The following is a 21,029-nucleotide window of genomic DNA, read 5'->3' on the forward strand; positions in this document are numbered from 1 at the left end:
AGGGCGAAGCCCTCTTAATCATACCTTGAAGCACAGTGAGCTTACAAAACTCTTTCCTTGCCCCATTCTTTATGCCAAGGATATTACAAAATGTATTTTCTTATAGATATGTTTTGGAATATACCTTTGACTGTATTGTCCTCAGATTAACTAGATGAATGTCACAAGGCAAAGATGACAGTAACGGAGAGAATTCACCCAGCAGCTGAGGGGTGGGCGAGGAGACCTTTTCTGTCATTGCAAAGACGGCATGATTCAGGAACAAAGAAGTTAGGTGACTAAGGAGAGATGGGTAACTGACCGACTTCTTTTCTTCTTCCTATTGAGAGAAGATAAAAGCTCTTAAGAGCTACCCTGTATTGTAGTTCTTGCCATATTAATTAAATTACATGAAAAGGTTTTAATATATGAATATTTTGACTGTATTATATTTTATAAATAACTGTCTTAGAAAATACATAGATTATCAAGGTCAGTTCCAAGCAATACAGGAAAAGGAATAGTGCCCATTTTACTCATATGCTAAAAAAAATTTCTATAGATTTAACACAAAGAATACCGACACTTCCCATGATCATTTTAGGATCAGGCATACTTTCTCAATGTACCATGAAACTCCTGAAATAGACGGTTTTGAATATTCAAATGCCTTTTTCATCAGCAAATGATCTCTTTTCCTCAGGTTTTACCCATTATCTTCTCAAGGTCTTATTTATACATTTCAAAAGACCATAAAGGAATGTACTGATTCAGTGTTTCCAAACAACAGCAACTAAATGTTATCTGGGAGCGTGGTTGCTCCATAAGATAAGCACTGGACTGTGAAACATAAGGCCCTCAGCTTGAGTTCACTAGCCACTCTGCTGGAGAAAGCTGAGGCTTTTACTCCTGCAAAGATTCAAAGCCTTGAAAATCCTATGCAGGGTCACTATGAGTCATAACTGACTTGATGGCACTTAACAATAACAATGTAGCCTAATAAAATTTTCTGTTGTGAGTCAATTCTGACTCACAGTGACTCTGTACAGGGTTTTTGAGGAGGAGCTGGTGGGTCTGAACTGCTAACCTGGATGTTCGAAATCCAGTGCTTATCTGAAGTATCACGCCAGGAATCCTAATAATGGGATTTTAAAAAAAGAAAGACAACTCTCAAAAAAAATAGTTTTCAAATACAAGTAATACAGGTGGAATGCCTATATTATCTGATTGTTTTGTTTTAAATTTGATAAATCATTGTCCATTGATTCACTTTACTTTATTCCAAAACAGGAAATAAATATTAGAGAATAGTCACACATATATGGTACAATTATTAAGTAATTGAAAAATGCTTTGTCCTTCACGATGGTATACAATTCTACTTTTAGGATGGTCGAACATTAAATGAGGCCATGTGGGTTAAGTACTTATGTATGCTAGATGACATACAAACCTAATAAAATCAATGGCTACATAGACCCTTACTCCATAACGCCCAAGGAGTAAAAATAGACATAGGGAAGCAATGAGAGGAGAAAATAATTTATGTTGAAAGATCTTTTGATCACTAGCAACATTTGAAGCAAATTTAATGTTGTATCTTGTTACAAAATGATCATTGTACTGATGACTTCTGATTTTGCATCCTTTTTGTAATAGAGAATCAAACAAAAGGCTTGACTACTTATCTATATGAAAAGACCAAATTTATAAAGAAGATACAGAACTCAAAAATTTAGTTGGACAGAAAAGCACTAGCAAAAAATGAGTAGCATCTTGCCAGCAGCCACCCGTAGATTTCATTACAATTCAGACCATGAAGAGATACAAAAAAATTATACGGCAGCAAAGGGACATTGCAATATTAAGATACTGACAAAAAGCATTAGGCCTGAATGATTTGTAAAAAAAAAAGTGCATCCATTCTGCATTCTTTTTAAAGGGAAGATTAAATAAAGCATATACAATAGTATTCTCTAACAATACTGAAATTTAATGCAGCTTGTAAAATAAAAGGAATAAAGCAAGTATATTTTCATCAAGACACTTTTAAATGTACTCCAAGATTAAAGGACTTCATAACGTAGGTCAGAATTGCTGACGAAATCATTTTGAGTAATAAAAGATAAAAGATTCTAACAGAAAGGAAAACACCTGACTTATCAGATTTGGGAGGCTTCAAGTCAATTCTAGGTCAAGAAACATTCAGAAAAGCTCTGTGGCTCTGCTCTGTGCTCTTGGAGGAATTCCTGAGTACTTCAGTGAGACTACGTGGGACACTCCCTGACTGATCATGTGTTCTTCAGAGGCAGCAATGTGTGCATACACCACTCTCCCCAACTCCAGATCAGCTGTGCTTAGCCTTGGTGCTTCTCCATCTTGACCACACTTCAAAATGCCTTGTGGAGCTTTTATAAAACATTATAACTACTAGCCCAAATCTATTGACTCATAGTCTCCAGGCAGAGGGGCCTGAGAATGGGAAGTTTAGATGCTTTCTGGTCAGAATCTCATATAGTGTAAGTTCCCTACTGCTCTGTGCACTTGTTTTGGGAAATGCTACCCCAAACGTCCTCCAAAACAATCTAGAAGGAAGAGAGTGATAAGGGAAGGCAGTGATAAGCAGAGATAAAATAAGGAAAAGAAGCTCATGGACTTGTGACTGGTGCTGTAAGGGAATCAGAAATAAAAAACAACTCTGAAGGTTGGTCAAACCAGGCAAGACAAAGTCTCAACCCAAGGCTACAGCATTCATGCAACTTCTTACCATCTTTCCATGTTTACCAAAATATTTAATCTTTGCGCTTTTAATATTTTGATTAACCTTCTAGAAACATAACTTTCCTATTCTAAGGTTACGTAGTAGTTATGAATCGGGCTGTGAACCTTAAGGTCAGCAGTTTGAAACTACCAGCTGTTCCATGGGAGATTTACAGCTGCTCCCGTAAAGATTTACAGCCTCAGAAACCCTGTACAGGTCGTTATGAGTCGGTTCTGACTCCATGGCACATAACCACCACTACCACTCTAAGGTTGCAAGTAACCCACAGTTTGTAAAACATATTTCCTATAAGAAAAGTGTATGTTTGTTTAAGCTATAAAAGAATTCCCCTGTCTTGCTGTAACTAATACAGTTCGATATACTTGTTTAGTCTCTTTTGTTGGTCAGAAGGTTTCAGACTATGCTAGTCTAGCTTTCTCTCTGCAGCCTGCCTGAAATTAAAAAGAGCATTCAGCACAATGTGACCAAAACCACACGAGATTGAGTGAGATCATATCCAATGGGTTCTAACTCTTATTGCGTTAAGTCACAATTTCAAGCCAATCTCCCTGATGATATTCATTAAGCTCACAGTATTTGGTCCCTGAACATCACAGGCTTCCAATCATTTATATCAATACCCTAATAAACATGTGATGGATTAATTAGACACTGATGACTGAAGACCAGAAGATCTGTGGAATGGCATCAAGATCATATAAGAAGAAAGCAAAAGATCATTTAGAAAAAGAAAAGAAAGAAAGAAAAAAAAGGATGTCATAAGAGACTCTGAAATTCGCTCGTAAGCATAGAGAAGCTAAAACAACTGGAGGAAATGAGGAAGTAAAAGAACTGAACAGAAAGTTTCAAGGAGTTATAAAACCAAAAGGGAAGAAGACTGTTAGCATTTCTAAAACTAGAAGAATTGAAGACAAATTCAAGCCTCCAGTTACAATTTTGAAGGATTCTAGGGGCAAAATGGGGTCTTGGTATGGCACTGTAGGATAAGAAATGGACTCCTGACCTCAAGGTTGGTAGTTCAAACTGACTAACCACTCCTTAAAAACCCTATACAGAGTTGCTGTGAGTCAGAACCAAGTTGAAGGCACTTAATAACATCATCATCATGAGCAAAGTATTGAGTGATGCAGGAAGCATCAAAAGAAGATGGAAAGAATACACAGAATCATTGTATCAAAAAAACTGATCAATGCACAATCATATCAAGAGGTAGCATATGATCAGGAACTGATGGTATTATTGAAGGAAGAAGTCCAAGCTGCACTGAAGGCATTGGTGAAAATCAAAGTTCAAGGGATTGATGGAATACAAACTGAAATATTTTTTTTTTGGTGCTCACTCATCTATGCCAAGATATTTGGAAGATAGCTTCTTGGCCAATTGATTTGAAGAGATCCATATTTATGTTCATTACAAAGAAAGATGAGCTAATAGAATGCAGAAATCATCAAACAATAAATCATTAATATCACATGCAAGTAAAATTCTGCCATAGATAATTCATAAAGAGTTGCTATTTTACATTCACAGGGAGATGTCAGAAATTCAAGCCAGATTAGAAGAGAACATGGAATGAGGGATATCATTGTTGATGTCAGATGGATCATTGCTGAAAGGAGAGAGCACAAGAAAGATGTTTACTTGTGCTTTATTGATTATGCAAAGGCATTTCACTGTATGAATCATAACAAGCTATGGATAACACTGTGAAGAATAGATATTCCAGAACACTTAATTGTGAACATGAGGGACCTGTACATAGACCAAAAGGCAATTGTTTGAAGAGAACAAGGGGATACTGAATAGTTAAAATCAAGAAAGGTGTGTACTGGGTTGTATCCTTTCATCATACTTATTTAATCTGTATATTGAGCAAATAATTCAATAAACTGGGTTATATTAAGAAGAATGTGGCATCAAGATTGGAGGAAGACTCATTAACAATCTGCAATATGCAAATGACACAACCTTGTTTGCTGGAGGCAAAGAGAACTTAAATGTTTACTGATGAAGATCCAAGACTACAGCCTTCAGTATGGATTGCATTTCAATGTAAAGAAAACAAAAACCCTCACATCATGATAAAGGAGTCCTGGTATGCTGTTTTAAGATAAACACCTGACTGCTAACTGCAAGGCTAGCAGTTCAAACCCACCAGCTACTCCTTGGAAGCCCAATACAAGGTCGCTATGAGTCGGAACTAACTTGGTGGCATATAACTCTTAACATATACAAAGTAAAAAAAGATTGACATTGTCAAAGACTTTATTTTTCTTGGAACTACAACCAATATGCATGGAAGTAGCAGTCAAGCAATCAAGGGACATAGTGCATTTTGCGTAGTGCATTACGAGTTGAGCTGCTAACCAGAAGGCCAGCAATTCAAATCTACCAGTGGTTTCATGGGAGGAAGATTAGGCTTTCTGCTCCCGTAGAGATTTACAGCCTTGGAAACCTTATATAGGATCGTTATGAGTCAGAACTGACTCCACAGCACATAACCACTACCACCACCATTGCATTGAACAAGACTGTTGTGTAAGACCTCTTTAAAGTGTTGAAGAGGAAAGATGTCAGGCTGAGAACTAAGGTGTGCCTCACCCAAGCCCCAGTATTTTCAATAGCCTCATATGCATGTGAAAGTTGGACAATGAATAAGGAAGACTGGAGAAGAGTTGATGTATTTGAATTATGGTGTTGGTGAAGAATATTGAAAGTTACATGGAATTCCAGAAGAACAAACCAATCTGTCTTGGAAGAAATACAGCCAGAATACTCCTTAGCCAGGATGGAGAGCTACTGTTGTTAGGAGGGACCAGCCCTTAGATAAGAACATCATGCTTGGTAAAGTAGAGGGTCAATGAAAAAGAGGAAGAATTTAATGAAATGGACTGACACAGTGGCAGCAAAAACAGGCTCAAACACAACAACTGTGATGATGGTGCAGGATTATTCTGTTATGTATGTATCATTCTGTTATGTATGTATCATTCTGTTATGTATGTATCATTCTGTTATGTATGTATTATTCTGTTATGTATGTATCATTCTGTTATGCATAGGGTGGCTATGAGTTGGAAACAATTTGACTGCACGTACCAACTACAACAACCTTCAAAGAAAGTAAGTAAGAAAATGAGGAGATTTCATATAACAAATAATAATGAAAAGAAAAACAGCAACAAAAACTAGATTTGTGGCTATGAAAACAAAGCAAAACCATACCTAGGAAATCGAGCCTCCTCTAGTCATATACCTGCATGGGAAAAAAAAAAACAGCTGGAGGCAAGCTGTGGCTGTTTTTTCCGAGGTGAGGTATATTCACCATAGACCCTCAGGCTATACAGCTTAAGTAGTTGTCCTTATTATCTGGCCAATCTCCCCAACACCATCACTTTCCTTACCCCTTTCAGCATTTGAGTTTTTGATTGGATCTTTCTCAACTCCCTCTCCTCATGTGTATGTAAAGAACTGAGATCCAGAGATAAAATGACAGAATTTTGACACTTGATCTAAACCAAGGGGCTTGTAGTTCATAGTCCCATGATCTTTTAAACTAACCTGACCACCAGTAGGAAGGGGTAAGATCTAAGGAAATGACAATTAAAAAGGGTCAATAACAAAGAGACAGTATCTCTTTCTTGCTTCCTTCAACAGTTATGGGTCAACAAGATTGATGGCAGTCAATGGCTTGCAAGCACAAGTCCCCAACTGGGCATCTCAGTGATTACTGTTACAAGTCCTTTTTCTCACTGCCTCATATGGAGAAAAGGACTCACTTCCATGTAGACACTCAGGATTCTTTCCATGAGGCACTGGCAGGCTCAAAGCTACCCATTCAAAGTTATCACTGCACACACAGGAAGCCTGAAACAAGCCTCATCTTGCCATCTCAGTTTTCACTATCAGTATTATAGAATTCTAAATTGAAAATAAAAACATATGCTAGGAAAATTAAGTTATATGATATATAACACTTCTTAATCAAATGTCTTTTGGATCAATATCACTATAGTTTATAGAGTTTAAGATGTATCTTCTTTTTGTTCTCTCTTTTTTTATTATTAAAAAGAAACTATTGATTTAAGCCCAAGAATCTATAGTTGAATAAAAGAAAATTTAACAAACAATAAAAACATTGGATCAAATTTAAATCAATTGCTATTCAAAGAGCTTTAAATGGGAATAGGCAAATTGTTTCATTTCTAACTGGTGACTTTATAGATTCGACATGAAAATTTTTATTGCTAGAGTTTACAGAAGTTTTATAGATCAGTGTCTATATACAGAAACATTATATAAAGCTAGAAACATTTTCAGGAGAAACAAAAGACAGTAGTTGACAGCTCATAATGATTTTCCTATGCAGCTTCAGCCCTAAAACTAAGCTACCTTGTCAGTAATTGATTTAAACCATGATTCCCAAGAACATGTTTAAATCTTAACATCTAAAAGGGGTATTAAAATGTTTTTACTAAAAGATTCTAGACACTGGAAGAATTCCTTGCTTTAATCAGTTGTTGTCATTTCATTCAGTCAACTAGCATTTTATTAACAGAATACTGCTACCAGCAAGGGGGTCCTGTGGGACACAAAAGAAGTGGACAAGTCCTTGTACTCTAGTAGAGGGAACAGAACATACATATGATTTCCTGAAAGACAGCAGTAAGAAATAAGTATGATGAAGACAGTAGTGCAAAGTGCTTCAAAGGTGGAATCATTTATTCATTTGTGTATTCACAATGAATAAATTGGTACTTCCTCTGTTAGGAACAATCCTAAAAGCAGAGAACAACATGGTCCCAGCATTTTAAATGCCAGCAGGGTCACCCACGGTGGTCAGGTTTCAGCAGAGCTTCCAGGCTAAGGCAGACTAGGAAGAAAGGTCTAGAGATCTTCTTCCGAAAATTAGCTATTGGCTTCCTTACAGACCACAAAAGAATACTGTCTGAATAGTTTGCTTTGGACACGTCAGGAAGGATCAATTACTAGACGAAGACATTCATGTTTGATGAAGCGGAGCACCAATGAGGGTAAAGGAGACCCTCAGTGAGACATAACAGCCTCAGTGATGGATTGTGAGGCTGATGTAGGACCAGGAAACAGTTTGCTCTGTTATACAAGAGGTTGCCATGAATTGGCGTTGACGTGATGGTAGCTAACAACAACGCTCATGGAGTTTTTTGTCCAAGGAGAGAGATACTGAAGAAGTAATCACATGTATGCTATTGTTGCTTTTAAGTGCTGTCGAGTCATTTCTGACCCATAGCGACCCTGTATAGGGTTTCCAAGAAGCAGCTGGTGAGCTTGAACCACCGACCTTGCAGTTCAAATGATATTGCAGTCTGACATATTAGCCCACAGGGCTATACCAATCACATGTGTGCATAAAGAGAAATACATGGTTCTGAGGGTACACAGGAGAAGGGAATTTTACCTGGCCAGGGAAAAGCAGCATGAGCTCCAATCTGAACAACTACTAGGAGTTCACTGGGCAGAGAGAAGAAAAGGACATATTTAGAGATGGTGCGGTGGGAAAGCAAATAGGAAGCAAGCTGGATGGATTGAAATGCAGTGGGCTGAGAGCAGAGAGAATGAGACACTTAAGTGATAAGGCAGGACCTAGCTCATAAGGGGATCTGCAGGCCATGGTAAGGATTTTGGCTTTTATTTGGATAGTACTGAGAAGCCATTAGAAAACTAAAAGGAAGTGGAGGCAATAAAGTTAGATCTTTTTTTGAATAAACAAACTTCTCTGCTTACTTAAGAACAAAAATGCCAGCAAGAGAATGGCAGAGTGTATGCACAGCCTTGGTCTGAGAAACACATGATGTGAATTTAGACTAAGATCATGGAAGGAAAGAAGTCCATAGTTGAGACTCATAAGCAATGATGAGGGAGAAGTTCTTATCAGGGATGATTCCTCGGCATCTGGTTTGGCATGGGATGGATGGTGGTGCTACTCACCGAGTAAGAACATAATAGAAAACGGCCAGGTTGGAAAGGAATAAAGATCAAGATATCTCAGATAAGTTGAAGTTGTGCCCTTGAAAGATATAGACAGACATGTCAGGAAGCAATTGGAAGGTGGGTATGGAGGTTAGAAGTTTCACCAAGTTGGGAATATGTACCACAGGTTGCGACTATGCAGAGGTAGTTACAAAAGCCTTGGAGCAGAAGAGATTGCTGAAGGGGAGTGTAGAAAATGAGAAGAGCTAGAGCTAAGTCTTCAATGGACTCCAATGTTTGAAGAAAAACCTAGTATGGTACTACAGAAGCCCTGGCTAGGCAGTGTTTTAGGGTATCAAATGCTGTTGAAAGATCAAGTAAGATGACTGAAAATGTTCACTGGATCTAGTGATAGAGCCTAAAAGTAGACTGAAATTAATTGAGCTTGAGAGAAAAGTGCTGAAATCAACTCATTTCATAAACTCTTGGCTTTACAGGGTAGTCAAGAAGATAGCAGTGTAAGGGACGGGAATGAAAATCTGAGTGAGGGTGGTTTTTAGTTTCTATTTTTAATAAGCCTGTTTAAATGGAGCCTGTTTAAAAGTCAATAGAAAGGCTCTCTCCTAGGGAAATTGGCTATGAGGGGGCAGGGAGAGAGAAAAGGAAGAAGGATGAATAGTCAAAAGATCTTAAGTGAAAGGGTTAAGATCTAAGGACAAGTGGAGGGGCTGGTCTAAGATGGAAGGAAGATGAATTTCTTCACTGTAACAGCAGGGTAGAAGGGAAGGGTGGAAGTAGTAGGTGGTATCTCAAACACTAGCATTCTGTCTAATGGCTGTTCTATCAAGTGGAGGGTGCGTGGAAGATTTGAAATGGTCAATCTGGAAATAGGGTAAGTGAAATAGAGAGAAACGGGGCACTGTTGAGATCCATCTGGTTATCAGTAATTTGTGGAGGGCTTTAAGGATAACTTTTTGCTGCCCGACTATAAGCAGTCTGTCAGATCCCTTGGGGTCTGGCTGGGCTTTTGCCAGACTGTTTACCATAGAACACTGGGTTTTTGCTTTGAAGAATGAAAAAAAAAAAAAAAAAAAATTAGGAAGACAGGCAAGTAAATTCATTTTCAGTTGAAGAATCTAAAACTGAAATAAGTACATTATAATTTCATATAAATTCTACTAATCAAACTTAGTCTCCTAAGTATATAATTATGCTCTATTCTCTATCTCTAATTTCTTTCAACACGATTTGAAGAAATTTCACCCAAAATAATGTTGGACTTGAAGAAAAAAAACAAAACAAAAACAAGCTACATAATAAGCAAATGTAAAAAAAAAGAAATTATATCAATCTTACAGGACATACACTACTGAGGTTCTGTCTCTGTCAATCGGAGTGAAGGTGGGTTAAATTTATTGCAAAGATTATTTCAAAATCAGAAATCTTATGGGAAACAAGGGTGGTAAACCATGATTTCAAACTTTGGAGGTCAAAGGACAAACAACATAACACACAAGTTAGTGTTTCCTACCATATTAGTGACACTTCTCTTTTCTAGTAGTATTCTAAATAAATTGGCAGTAATCTTGTTATCATGGACACCTTGCCCAAGGCCGCGATTATCATCTTGCATGAGTCTTCGATCCATAATAACTTCAATCTGACCTGAAAAGCAAGCAAGTAAACAAACAGAAATTTGATCACCCAATATTGAGTCAAGCAGTAGACAGGCACATACGGGGGACGACAGCACTTAGTAAGATATGCTCACCATGGACTGGTCAATCATTCAAAATAAAAAGGGCAACATTTATCTAAGGACAAAGTTGAAAAAGGAAGGGGAGGAGGGTAGAGTGGAAATAGGAACCACAGAGATAACTGCAGTTGCATGGAGGAGATTGTAATCATTGAGATGAAACACAATGTATGATTTATTGACTGTAAAAGTGGTGATCTTGTCTGTTCACAATGAAAATCTTTAAAAAAGAGAAAACAAAAGAATTGCCATAAAAAACTACCACTAATAATCTAAACACCACATACCACTTTTCAAACTTGAAACACCTAAAGACTGAGCAGACAGAAGGGTCAACCGATAGTCAGTATCCTGGATGTAAGCCATTGTAGTCATTGGGTAGACATTTGCTTGAAGAGGAAGTTTGCTCATTGTCATTCTAGGTTGAATCTATAAGATCAAAGATTGTCTTTAAAAATAAAAACTAATCTGACATATATACATATATTTAAAAAAAATTAGTATTGAAACAGACAATTTTCCTCCCAAAGAGGAAAAAAAAAATGTAGCTTCCTTTCTTACTCAAGGAAGGGATAATCTAAAAATTAAGAGTCTTCAAAAATTTCAAAGGAAAATTATGAGGGTCTTAGAAAACATTTTTAAGTGAGAAAGGTAAAACTTATCCCAAATTTAAAACCAGGTATTCTTATTTAAATTTAGATTTAAAATGCTTAACAAAAGTCTTCTAGCTCTCCAGTATTTGCATAAAACAAATTATAAAGGTATTAAGTATTCATTTCTCATCTAAATCTAGCACACTGCTTTGGTAATGAATGCTAAGTATAATAGTTCTCTATCCCCTTTCAAGAAATATCTCTTACAGTACTTGAAAGAATCAGCTTTAATATATACCACAAATCTTACCACCGAATTCTCTAGTATTATAATCAAATGCATACTTCTACTTAAAAACTGTTCAATGCTTACCTTTCTTGTTTAGTTTCAGAGTACCGAGTTCTATACTACAACATCTCTATATCTAGTATCTGAATGTGGTGCTGTAGGGTAAGTGCAGGACCGCAAGGTGGGTTTGAACTATGAGGTCAGCAGTTTAACCTCACCAGTCACTCCTTGGAAGCCCTATACAGGGTCCTTAAGTGTCCTAACCAACTCCGTGGCAATTAACAACAAAGTATCTGAATGTACAAAATATAATTCTAAATTCATGTTTAGATTTTGACCTTGCCCCAAAGCCAGCTCAGGTCAAGACAATTTGCTCTAATTCCAGTGGTGGTGGTGGTGGTGGTAGTGTGTTGTGTTAGCTAACTCCAGCAGGAGACTTCAAAAAAAATCCTTGTTATCAAGGAATCTTATTCACACCACTTGGAAATTCAAAGTACTTAAGGGACAATGAGTTTCTTTTAAGGGTGATTTTTAAAAAAGTGTAAATGGATAATAATTGCACAACAGAAACATAATTAATGTCACAGAACTATGCACCTGAAAATTGCTGAAATGGCATCTTTTGTTACAGATACATTTATTTTAAATAAAAGGTCAAGAGAAAAAAAAGTCATTCTTTTTATACTCTCACGGAAGTTTATTTTGAACTCAAAACAAAGAAATACTTAATGATAACATAATGCTAACACTGAGTGTCCATTGTAAGTACAGTACTATAAGTGACAAAGAGCTCTGCTAGCGTAGTAGTTACGACTTGGGCTACTAACCTCAAGGTTGGCAGTTCGAAACTACCAGCCGTTCTGCGGGAGAAAGATGAAACTTTTGCTCCCGTAAAGATTTACAGCTTCGGAAACCCTGTACAGGGTCACTATGAGTTGGAACCGACTCCATGGCACATAACAACAACAACAACAACTATAGTGACAATTCACAAATGCAATTTTTTTCACATCAACTCTACATATAGAAAGTTCTCTGACTTACAGGTCAAGAAATAACTATTTTTTTTTCTCTTAAGCTACCTTAAAATAATTCATTTCATCTTCCTTATCCTGAATTTCTCATACCAATTAACTTCTATCCTGTAAAAGACGTTTAAACTGCCACAATCATCCTGTGGCAGCCTCCCATACCCTCCCATGGTTCTATGTTTCTAGTTTTGTTCAAGTACCACTCTTTATAAAGTTTGAAAAATGGTTTATTTTAAAAGACTTGGTAGACTTAAAAATAATATTTTCCTATTCATTCAAATGCTCATCTATGAAAAAAGAGAATGCACATTTTTCACTATTCATTTTAACTAAGTTTTCATTCATGGATACACCCACACATAAAAATAATTGCTTCTGTAGAATTTTAGAAAAGATTTTCTTTCATATACAAGGAAAATGAATCACCATAAAGTCAGGGTTTCAATTGAAAATGAAACAGCTGTAGTAGATTTAATGTGTTAGTTGAAAATGTGTGCTGTAATTTTTATGCTTTGGAAAAGGTTTAAATTTAACTTTTGGTGAAAATCATAGAAGAGAATAAAGAAATAAAGGCTAGTTTCTTAAAGAAAAATAAACAAAACCGAAAACTAACCCAGAAACCCCTAATTATGCTTCCTTGAAATGAAAAACGTCCTTCATTTTTAGTATCAATGTATTTTACATATATTTGTTGTTGTTAAGTGCTGTTGAGTCGGTTCTGACACATAGTGACCCAGCATAGGGTTTCCAAGGAGTGGATGGTGAGTTTGAACCGCCACCCTTGTGGTTCAAACTGACTTTGTGGTCCAGTGCTTATCCTACAGCATCACACCAAGACTCCTATTACATATATAATGGTCAACATATTGTCTTTTGAAAAACTAAATCCTTATGAATAGATGGTCCACAAGTGATCTACTAAATATCTGTTGTAACTTTGGAAATAATGGTTTAATATAGAATCTACAATTGCCTGTTAACATTAGGTTTTATTTTAGAAATAACTTCCATCCTTAAATAAATTTTTTCCAAGTGCCCAAATTAACTGGTCCATTACCACATAAAAATTATATACTGATACATCTATTATTTAGACAGTTTGAAGGAAAATTACCTGATATCCATTAAGGTCTGTATAAAATCTATTTTGGTTGTTTATATCAGAAGAAATCCTCATGGCAATCTCACGGTTATATTCTTTCCTGATATCCACAATATTGGAAATTTCCACAGACTGTCCTTCTACTCCTAAATTAAAAAAAAACAAAACAAAGAACAAAATAACACATTAAAATCAATTACAACTGCCCCACCAATCTTAAACATACTAAATAAAACTCCTTCCAATATTATGTATATTTTTATGTTTTCTACTTCATATCTTTATCATCTTTCATATATTAAATGTCAAAATCCACCATTTCTCTCTTTTTAAAAGTATAAGATGGTTGCTGTTAGGTGCATCAACTCAGTTCCAACTTACAGTAGCCCTATGATCAATGGAACACTGACAGGTCTTAAATAATCTTCACAATTGTTATGTTTGAGAGTCTACTGTTGCTGTCACTGTGTCAAACCATCACACTGAGGGTCTTCCTCTGTTTTTCTGACCTTCCACTTTACCAAGCATGATGATATCTTTCTCCAGGGATTGGTCCTTCTTGACAACACGTACAAATGATGAACAACAAAAGATGAAGTCTTGCCATCTTTGATTCTATGGAACATTTGGGCTGCATTTCTACTGAGACAATTTGTTATTCTGGCAATCCATGTCACTGTCAATATTTTTTTGCCAATACCATAATTCAAATGTATAGAATCTTCTGCAGTCTTCCTTATTCATTATTCAACTTTAGCATGCACATAAGGAAACTGAAAATAGCATGGCTTGAGTCAGGTGGACCTTAGTACTCAAACTGACATCCTTGCTCTTGAATACTTTATAGAGGTCTTTTGCAGCAAATTTGCCTAGTGCAATACACTGTTTGGTTTCTTGACTACTGCTTCTATAAATATTTACTGTGGATTCAAGCAAAATGAAGTCTTAGATAATTTCAATCTTTTCTTCTTTTATCATGTTATTTATTGCTCCAGTTGTAAGGATTTTCTTTACACTGAAGTGCAAGCCACACTGAAGGCTGTATTCTTTGATTTTTATCAAGGAGTATTTCAATTCCTCTTCCATTTCCAGCAAGCAAAGTTTTGTTATATGCATATCACAGGTTGTTGATGAGTGTTTTTCCAATCCTGATGCCATGTTCTTACATTCTTCACATAATCTAGCTTCTCAAATTATCTGCTTAGCATACAGACTGAATAAGTATGGTGAAATTATACCTGCCTCACACCTTTCCTGATTTTAAACCATTCAGTATCTCCTTGGTTCTATTGGTGCTATGGTAGCCATATTTAGGGGCACATTTAACCAACAGAAGGATGAAGAGGTACAGATGAGATCTGTGAGGAAGAACAATAACATGCAAATACCAATGTGCACTGCAACACTGTTCACAATAGCCAAAAGGTGAAAACAATCAAAATGTCCATTAACAGATGAACGGATAAATAAAATGTAGGATTAGCGATGGGATGTTAACCACAAGGTCTGTGGTTTAAACCCACCAGCTGCTCCTGGGAAACCCTACATAGGATTGCTATGAATCAGAACCCACTCAATGGCACTTAACAACAATGGAAATACTACTCAACCATAAAGATTAGGCCAGCCTGATATATGCCACAAAATGGGTAACCCTTGAAAACTGAAATAAGTTAGCTGCAAAGGAACACATATTATATGATTTCACTTACAAGAATATCTAGAACAGGAAAATATACAAAGACTAAGGTTTATTAGTGATTACCAGGGGTAAGAGGATTAGGGAAAAGGGAGACGTTTACTAAGTGGGCACTAAATTTCTGTTAATGGTGGTGGAATGGTTACACAGTATGAAGAATGTAACAGATGTTACTGAGTTGCATATGTTAAAGATCTTGACTTGGTAAATGTTTTGCTTATATTATATAGATATATAGATATAGTGATACATATTTATATACATATTTCAATATATATATACTGGGTAAATATATACATATATATTTCTTCTCAATAAAACAATAAAAAAAGACAACATAGAGAGAGCAGATGACCATCTAATAAGTTCTGGTGGCGGTGGCTATAGACCACGGAGTCAGTTCTGACTCATAAGATACGGTATATAGGGTTTCCAAGGCAGTAAATCTTTACTGGAGCAGAAAGCTTCATCTTTCTCCATGGAATCTGGAGGGACGTTATTGTTGTTAAGTGCTGTCAAGTCGGTTCTGAATCAGTGACTGTATCGGGTTCCCAAGGAGCAACTTGTATGTTTGAATCACCCATCCTGTGGTTAACAGTTCAGTGCTTATCCTACAGTGTCACACCAGGATCCATCTAGTGGGAAGTTGTTGTTGTTAAGTGCCATCAAGTCAATTCCCATCCATAGTGACCCCGTATAGGGTTTCCAAGGAGCAGCTGGTGAACTTGAACTGCCGACTTTGCAGTTCAAACAGCTTTGCAATCTGGCACATTAACCCACAGCGCCACACCAGGACAACCTAGTGGGGTTGATCTTTTCTCATTTAATATCACCTTTTCCCTAGGAGCTCTAGTAGTGTAGTGGTTACGAATCGGGCTGCTAACCTCAGGGTCAGCAGTTTGAAACTACCAGCTATTCCATGGGAGAAAGATGAGGCTTTCTGCTCCTGTAAAGATTTACAGCCTTGGAAACTCTGTACAGGGTCGCTATGAGTCAGAACTGACTCCACGGCACATAACAACAACAACTTCCCTATCGGGACTGTAAGGTTGGTTTGAACCACAAGGTCGGCAATTCAACCTCACCAGCGGCTCCTCTCCTTGGAAATGCTATACAGGATCGCTATGAGTCGGAACCAACTCGACAGCACATAACAACTGCTCATAAACAATCTATTACACTGGTAACCAGCATATTATTTAAACTAAGAGGGCTACATAAAGAAAAATGAGAAGAAGAAGAGATCAAGGAAGGCTTTCTCTAAGAACTAAGAAGAATCCCCAGAGTTTATAGGAGGTGGCAGAAAACAGTTAGAAAGGAAGTTTGCATCTGTGGGGTATGTGGAAAAGGATACACTACAGCCCTAGTGGGAAGAGGGGACGTTAAATACGAAAAGGTCAACCCCACTAGAGGCCAGCCCATCTCTCATCTGTCCCACCATTCTCTAAAAAGTCATCCTAGCCCACTTCTGTACTGTTCCCCCTTTATATACTATAAATTCTGAACCAGCTAAAATTTGTACTGTGCTATTTCAAAGGATAATGTATTATTACACACAATCTATAGCTAGGAAGAGAAACAAGAGATCTAATGAAATGATTTATGACTGGAATTGGTATTACTGTATTAGTATTTGTGGAGTATAATTTAGAGAGCTCCCAGGTGTTAAATCAATTTTAATTGAGCGTGACATCTCTGAGGATCACTTGTTATGGAGTGATCCATTTTTCCCTTTGCTATATAAAGCAGAGAAGCATTTGACAAAAGTCCCAGAAGTATCAAAGTTTGGGGGGTAAAGCCTAAAGTGCTACTAGTTTCTGTCATTCTACCCTAACAATATCTGCAAGTACTTAGTATTTCAGAGATGGAGGAGTTAGGAAAAAAATCCAACATAAAACAAGTATGTATGAAAGATATCTCAGGGTCTTATAAGAAAGGGAACTGTTTGTAAAATGGTCATCAGAAAGACTGGCCTATTTATTTCATATAGCTGATACTTTTGTAGGTTCCATAAACCCTAGAAACTAGTGTGTGTTTTTGTCTTTTTTTAAACACCTCTACTCCTCATAGGAGTCCTTAAGTGGCACTGTGGGTTAACACAATAGACTGCAATGTCAGTTTGAACCACAATGTTGGCAGTTCAAGTTCACTAGCCACTCCTTGAAACCCTATACAGGGTTGCTCTGAGTCAGGACCTACTCAACGGCACTTAACAACTCCTTATAAGGAGTCCTGGTGTGGTGCTGTGCGTTAATGCACTTGACTTCAAGGTTGGTTTGAACCACAAGGTCAGACGTTCAACCTCACCAGTGGCTCCTCTCTTTGGAAACTCTATACAGGGTCGCTATGAGTCAGAACCAACTCGACAGCACATAACAACAACTGCTCATAAATAATCTATTACACTGGTAACCAGCACATTATTTAAACTAAGAGGGCTACATAAAGAAAAATGAGGAGAAAAAGAAGAGAGCAAGGAAGGCTTTCTCTAAGAACCAAGAAAAATCCCCAGATTTTAAAGAAGGTGACAGAAAATAGAAAGGAAGTTTGCATTTGTGTGGTATGTGAAAAAAGATACACTACAGCCAAAGTAGGCACTGTTGTTGTTGTGAAGTGCTGTCGAGTCAGTTCCAACCCATAGTGACTCTGTATAGGGTTTCCAAGGAGCAGATGGTGAGCTTGAACTGCCGACCTTGCAGTTCAAACAGCTTTGCAGTCTGGTGCGTTAACCCACAGCGCCACACCAGGACTCCAAAGTAATCACTAGACCCTGGGTTAGTTAAACACATTCAGTTGTAAACTAAGAAGTTGGGGGTCTGAGTTCACCCAACTACTTGCAAAAATTATCAATCACTGAAAATCCTATGGAGTTACCATGTGTCAGAATTAACTGGCTAGCAACTAGGGATTTTTGTTGTTTACTCCAGGAATTATATGTTTATGTGAAAAACAGAGTGGAAATGATAAAGTGAAAATGAACATGTATATGGAATTTTAATAGACACGCGTCTACAAATGAACAAAAATCACTCAAAACACAAAAGGTATAGCACTAGGGAGAATAGCAGATGACAAGAAGTAAATTATCGGTTCTACAGGAAGCATTTGCTGGGTTTTTAGCATTGTTTTATTTTATTTTCTCTGCAATGGATATTCTCTCAGGGGTCAACAGAATACATGAAATGGAATAAAGTCTTAACAAGGGAAGGCATCATTAATTTCAATTCTCTATCTCTGGAACCATTTACAAAGAATATGCTTCAGGAAAAAAATGAATAATTTCATATTACCTCTAGCAATAATAAGCTATTTCCGCTGAAAAAATTATCTTTCTTAAGCTCAGTATTATGCTTAGATCCTATTGTGGCAACAAATGCTTGAAGCACTGTAAAGTAGCCGGCATGTCCAATCACAATTGAGCAAGACATTAATTTAAATTCTCTGCTAGGAATGATTTTTAAAATAAGTTCAAACATTATTCTTATTATGACCAAATCAAATAAAAGCAAACTTTATATGGCAATAAAAGCAAAGAAATATCTCTGAGTTTCTCAAAGTGAACTTATCTTTTTTTTCTTTAAAGAACAACATGAAGAAGATTGTTAATGATTCCTACTTTGTGTCAAGAATTCTGAAAGGTGTGTCTTTCCTAAAGAGGTTCACAGGATTGAGGGCAGAACTTTCTGGGAAGCAGAGTTATAAACCCAATCACCACAGAGCACTGTTAGAAGTTTGCTGTATGTGGCAACACCAAATGGTTCTATTATAGCATGGTGGGCTGAATGAACGTCAAAAAGATACATGCACTTTCTAATTCCTAGAGCCTTCGATATGGATTACATCTCAATGTCAAGAAAACAAAAATCCTCACCACTGGACCAATAAACAACATTCTTATCAATGGAGAAAAGATTGAAGTTGTCAAGGACCTCATTCTTCTTGGATCAACTATCAACACTCGCGGAAGTAGCAGTCAAGAGATCACACGACGTATTGCACTGGGCAAATCTGCTGCACAGGAACTTTTTAAAGTATTGAAGAGCAGAGATGTCAGCTTGAGGACTAAGGTGCGCCTGATCCAGGCCATGGTGTTTTCAATAGCCTCATATGGATGCGAAAGCTGGACAGTGAATAAGGAAGATCATAGAAGAATTGATGCCTTTGAGTTGTGGTGTTGGAGGAGAATACTGAAAGTGCCATGGACTGCCAAAAGAACCAATAGATCTGTTTTGGAAGAAGTGCAGCCAGAGTGCTCCTTGGAGGCCAGGATGGCTAAGCTTCATCTCTCCTAACTTTGGACATATTGTCCGGAGGGAACAATCGCTGGAGAAGGATGTCATGCTGGGTAGGGTGGAGGGTCAGAGAAAAAGAGGAAGACCCCCAACGAGATGGATCAGCCAGGTGGCATCATTGATGGACTCAAGTGTGGCAGTGGTAGTGAGGTTGGCCCAGGATCAGACATTGTTTCGTTCTGCTGTGCATGGGGTCGCTATGAGTCGGTTTCGACTCGATGGCACCTGACAACAACAACAGAGCCTTCAAATATGACCTGATTTGGAAAAAGGGTCTTTGGAGATGTTATTAAGTTAAGGTTCTTGAGGTAAGCACATCCTGACTTACCCAAGTTGGCCTAAATTCAAAGCCATGTCCTTGTAAGAAACAGATGCATTTGTGATCACAGCGGCTGAGATGGGGGTCATGCAGTCACAACCTGCACCAACTGGCTTTTGGAGGGAGTGCACTATTGTGGACACCTTGATTTCAGACATTTAGCCTCTGGACTGTGAGAGAACAGTATTTCTGTTGTTTGAAGTCACCTAGTTTGTGGTGATTTGTTATGGGAGCGCTGGGAAGCTAAGATACCTAGGCATGACTGGCCAGGCTTTTCTAAACCCTGTGTGTTTTTTGTTTTGTTTTGTTTTTCTTTTCTAAGTTCTGGGAAAGAAAATAGCTCCTACTTTACATATCAGTCCTTTTGGGAAGGTGGGGTGGGGTGTGATACCATTCCCAAATTTTAACAAAGAGAAATAAGTGCTCTCTTGCTACTAATACTTCACACTGTGTCCCCAGAGAAGAAAGAATGGAGTCATTGACTCTTATTCATATAGGTCAAGCAAGGTAAGGATCAAGTCAATTCACAAGAAAAAGGTTTTAATAAAGAGACCAAAAAACAATCTTTCAGAAATGGCCACCAGAGTAAAGTGTTCATTACCTGGTGTGGTACTGTAGGTAAAACACTTGACTGCTAACCACAAGGTTAACAACTTAACCCAACAGCTGCTCTACAGAAGCCCAATATAGGGTCACTGTAAGTTGGAACCAACTCGATGGCACTTAATAACTTACTAACATGTAGCAGAGTCTACAGACTTACCCCTGATGTTCACTTTTCTTCCTCACAGACAGACTGTCTTATACAACTGAATGACACCCACATAAGAAAATGATAAATGATGGTGAGAACCCTAAGAGTAATGTAAGTCTTTGGACAAGGGTTTAACTGAAATGTAATACATGGATGTCAACTCCTAGAAATTAAATCTTTCAAAAAGCCATAGGAAAAGAAGAGCAATTAAAACGGACTGAAGAAGCTTGGAATCAATTAGTTGAACGGATGAATGGAACATGTGACCTTAAGTCTCCGTAACTCTGAGACAAGAACTAGATGGTGCCTGGCTACCACTATCAATTGCTCTGAAAGGGATCACATTAGAAGTTCCCAGATAGAGTGGGAGAAAAATGTGGAACAAAACTTAAAATTAATGGTCACAAAGGGACTGGAGGAACCCAAGACTGCGGTCCTAAGCCATCCTTCAAGTCTGGAACGGAACTCACCCTTGTGGTCCAAT

At 37.5% G+C, this 21,029-nt stretch overlaps 1 protein-coding gene across 1 annotated transcript in view; it reads right to left on the bottom strand.

Moving 5' to 3' along the window:
• MAN2A1 (mannosidase, alpha, class 2A, member 1) overlaps positions 1-21,029 on the bottom strand; it is a 282,690-nt gene that overhangs the window by 15,226 nt on the left and 246,435 nt on the right. Inside the window, exons 17-20 of the mRNA XM_006876922.1 lie at positions 13,494-13,627; positions 10,754-10,895; positions 10,242-10,375; positions 125-319 (exon numbers count right to left, since the gene is read on the bottom strand). Of these exons, the coding sequence (XP_006876984.1) occupies positions 125-319; positions 10,242-10,375; positions 10,754-10,895; positions 13,494-13,627 (605 nt within the window). The remainder of the gene's footprint in view (positions 1-124; positions 320-10,241; positions 10,376-10,753; positions 10,896-13,493; positions 13,628-21,029) is intronic.

The sequence above is a fragment of the Chrysochloris asiatica genome, unplaced genomic scaffold, assembly GCF_000296735.1.
Source record: "Chrysochloris asiatica unplaced genomic scaffold, ChrAsi1.0 scaffold00428, whole genome shotgun sequence".
In the NCBI taxonomy this organism is placed as follows: Eukaryota; Metazoa; Chordata; class Mammalia; order Afrosoricida; family Chrysochloridae; genus Chrysochloris; species Chrysochloris asiatica.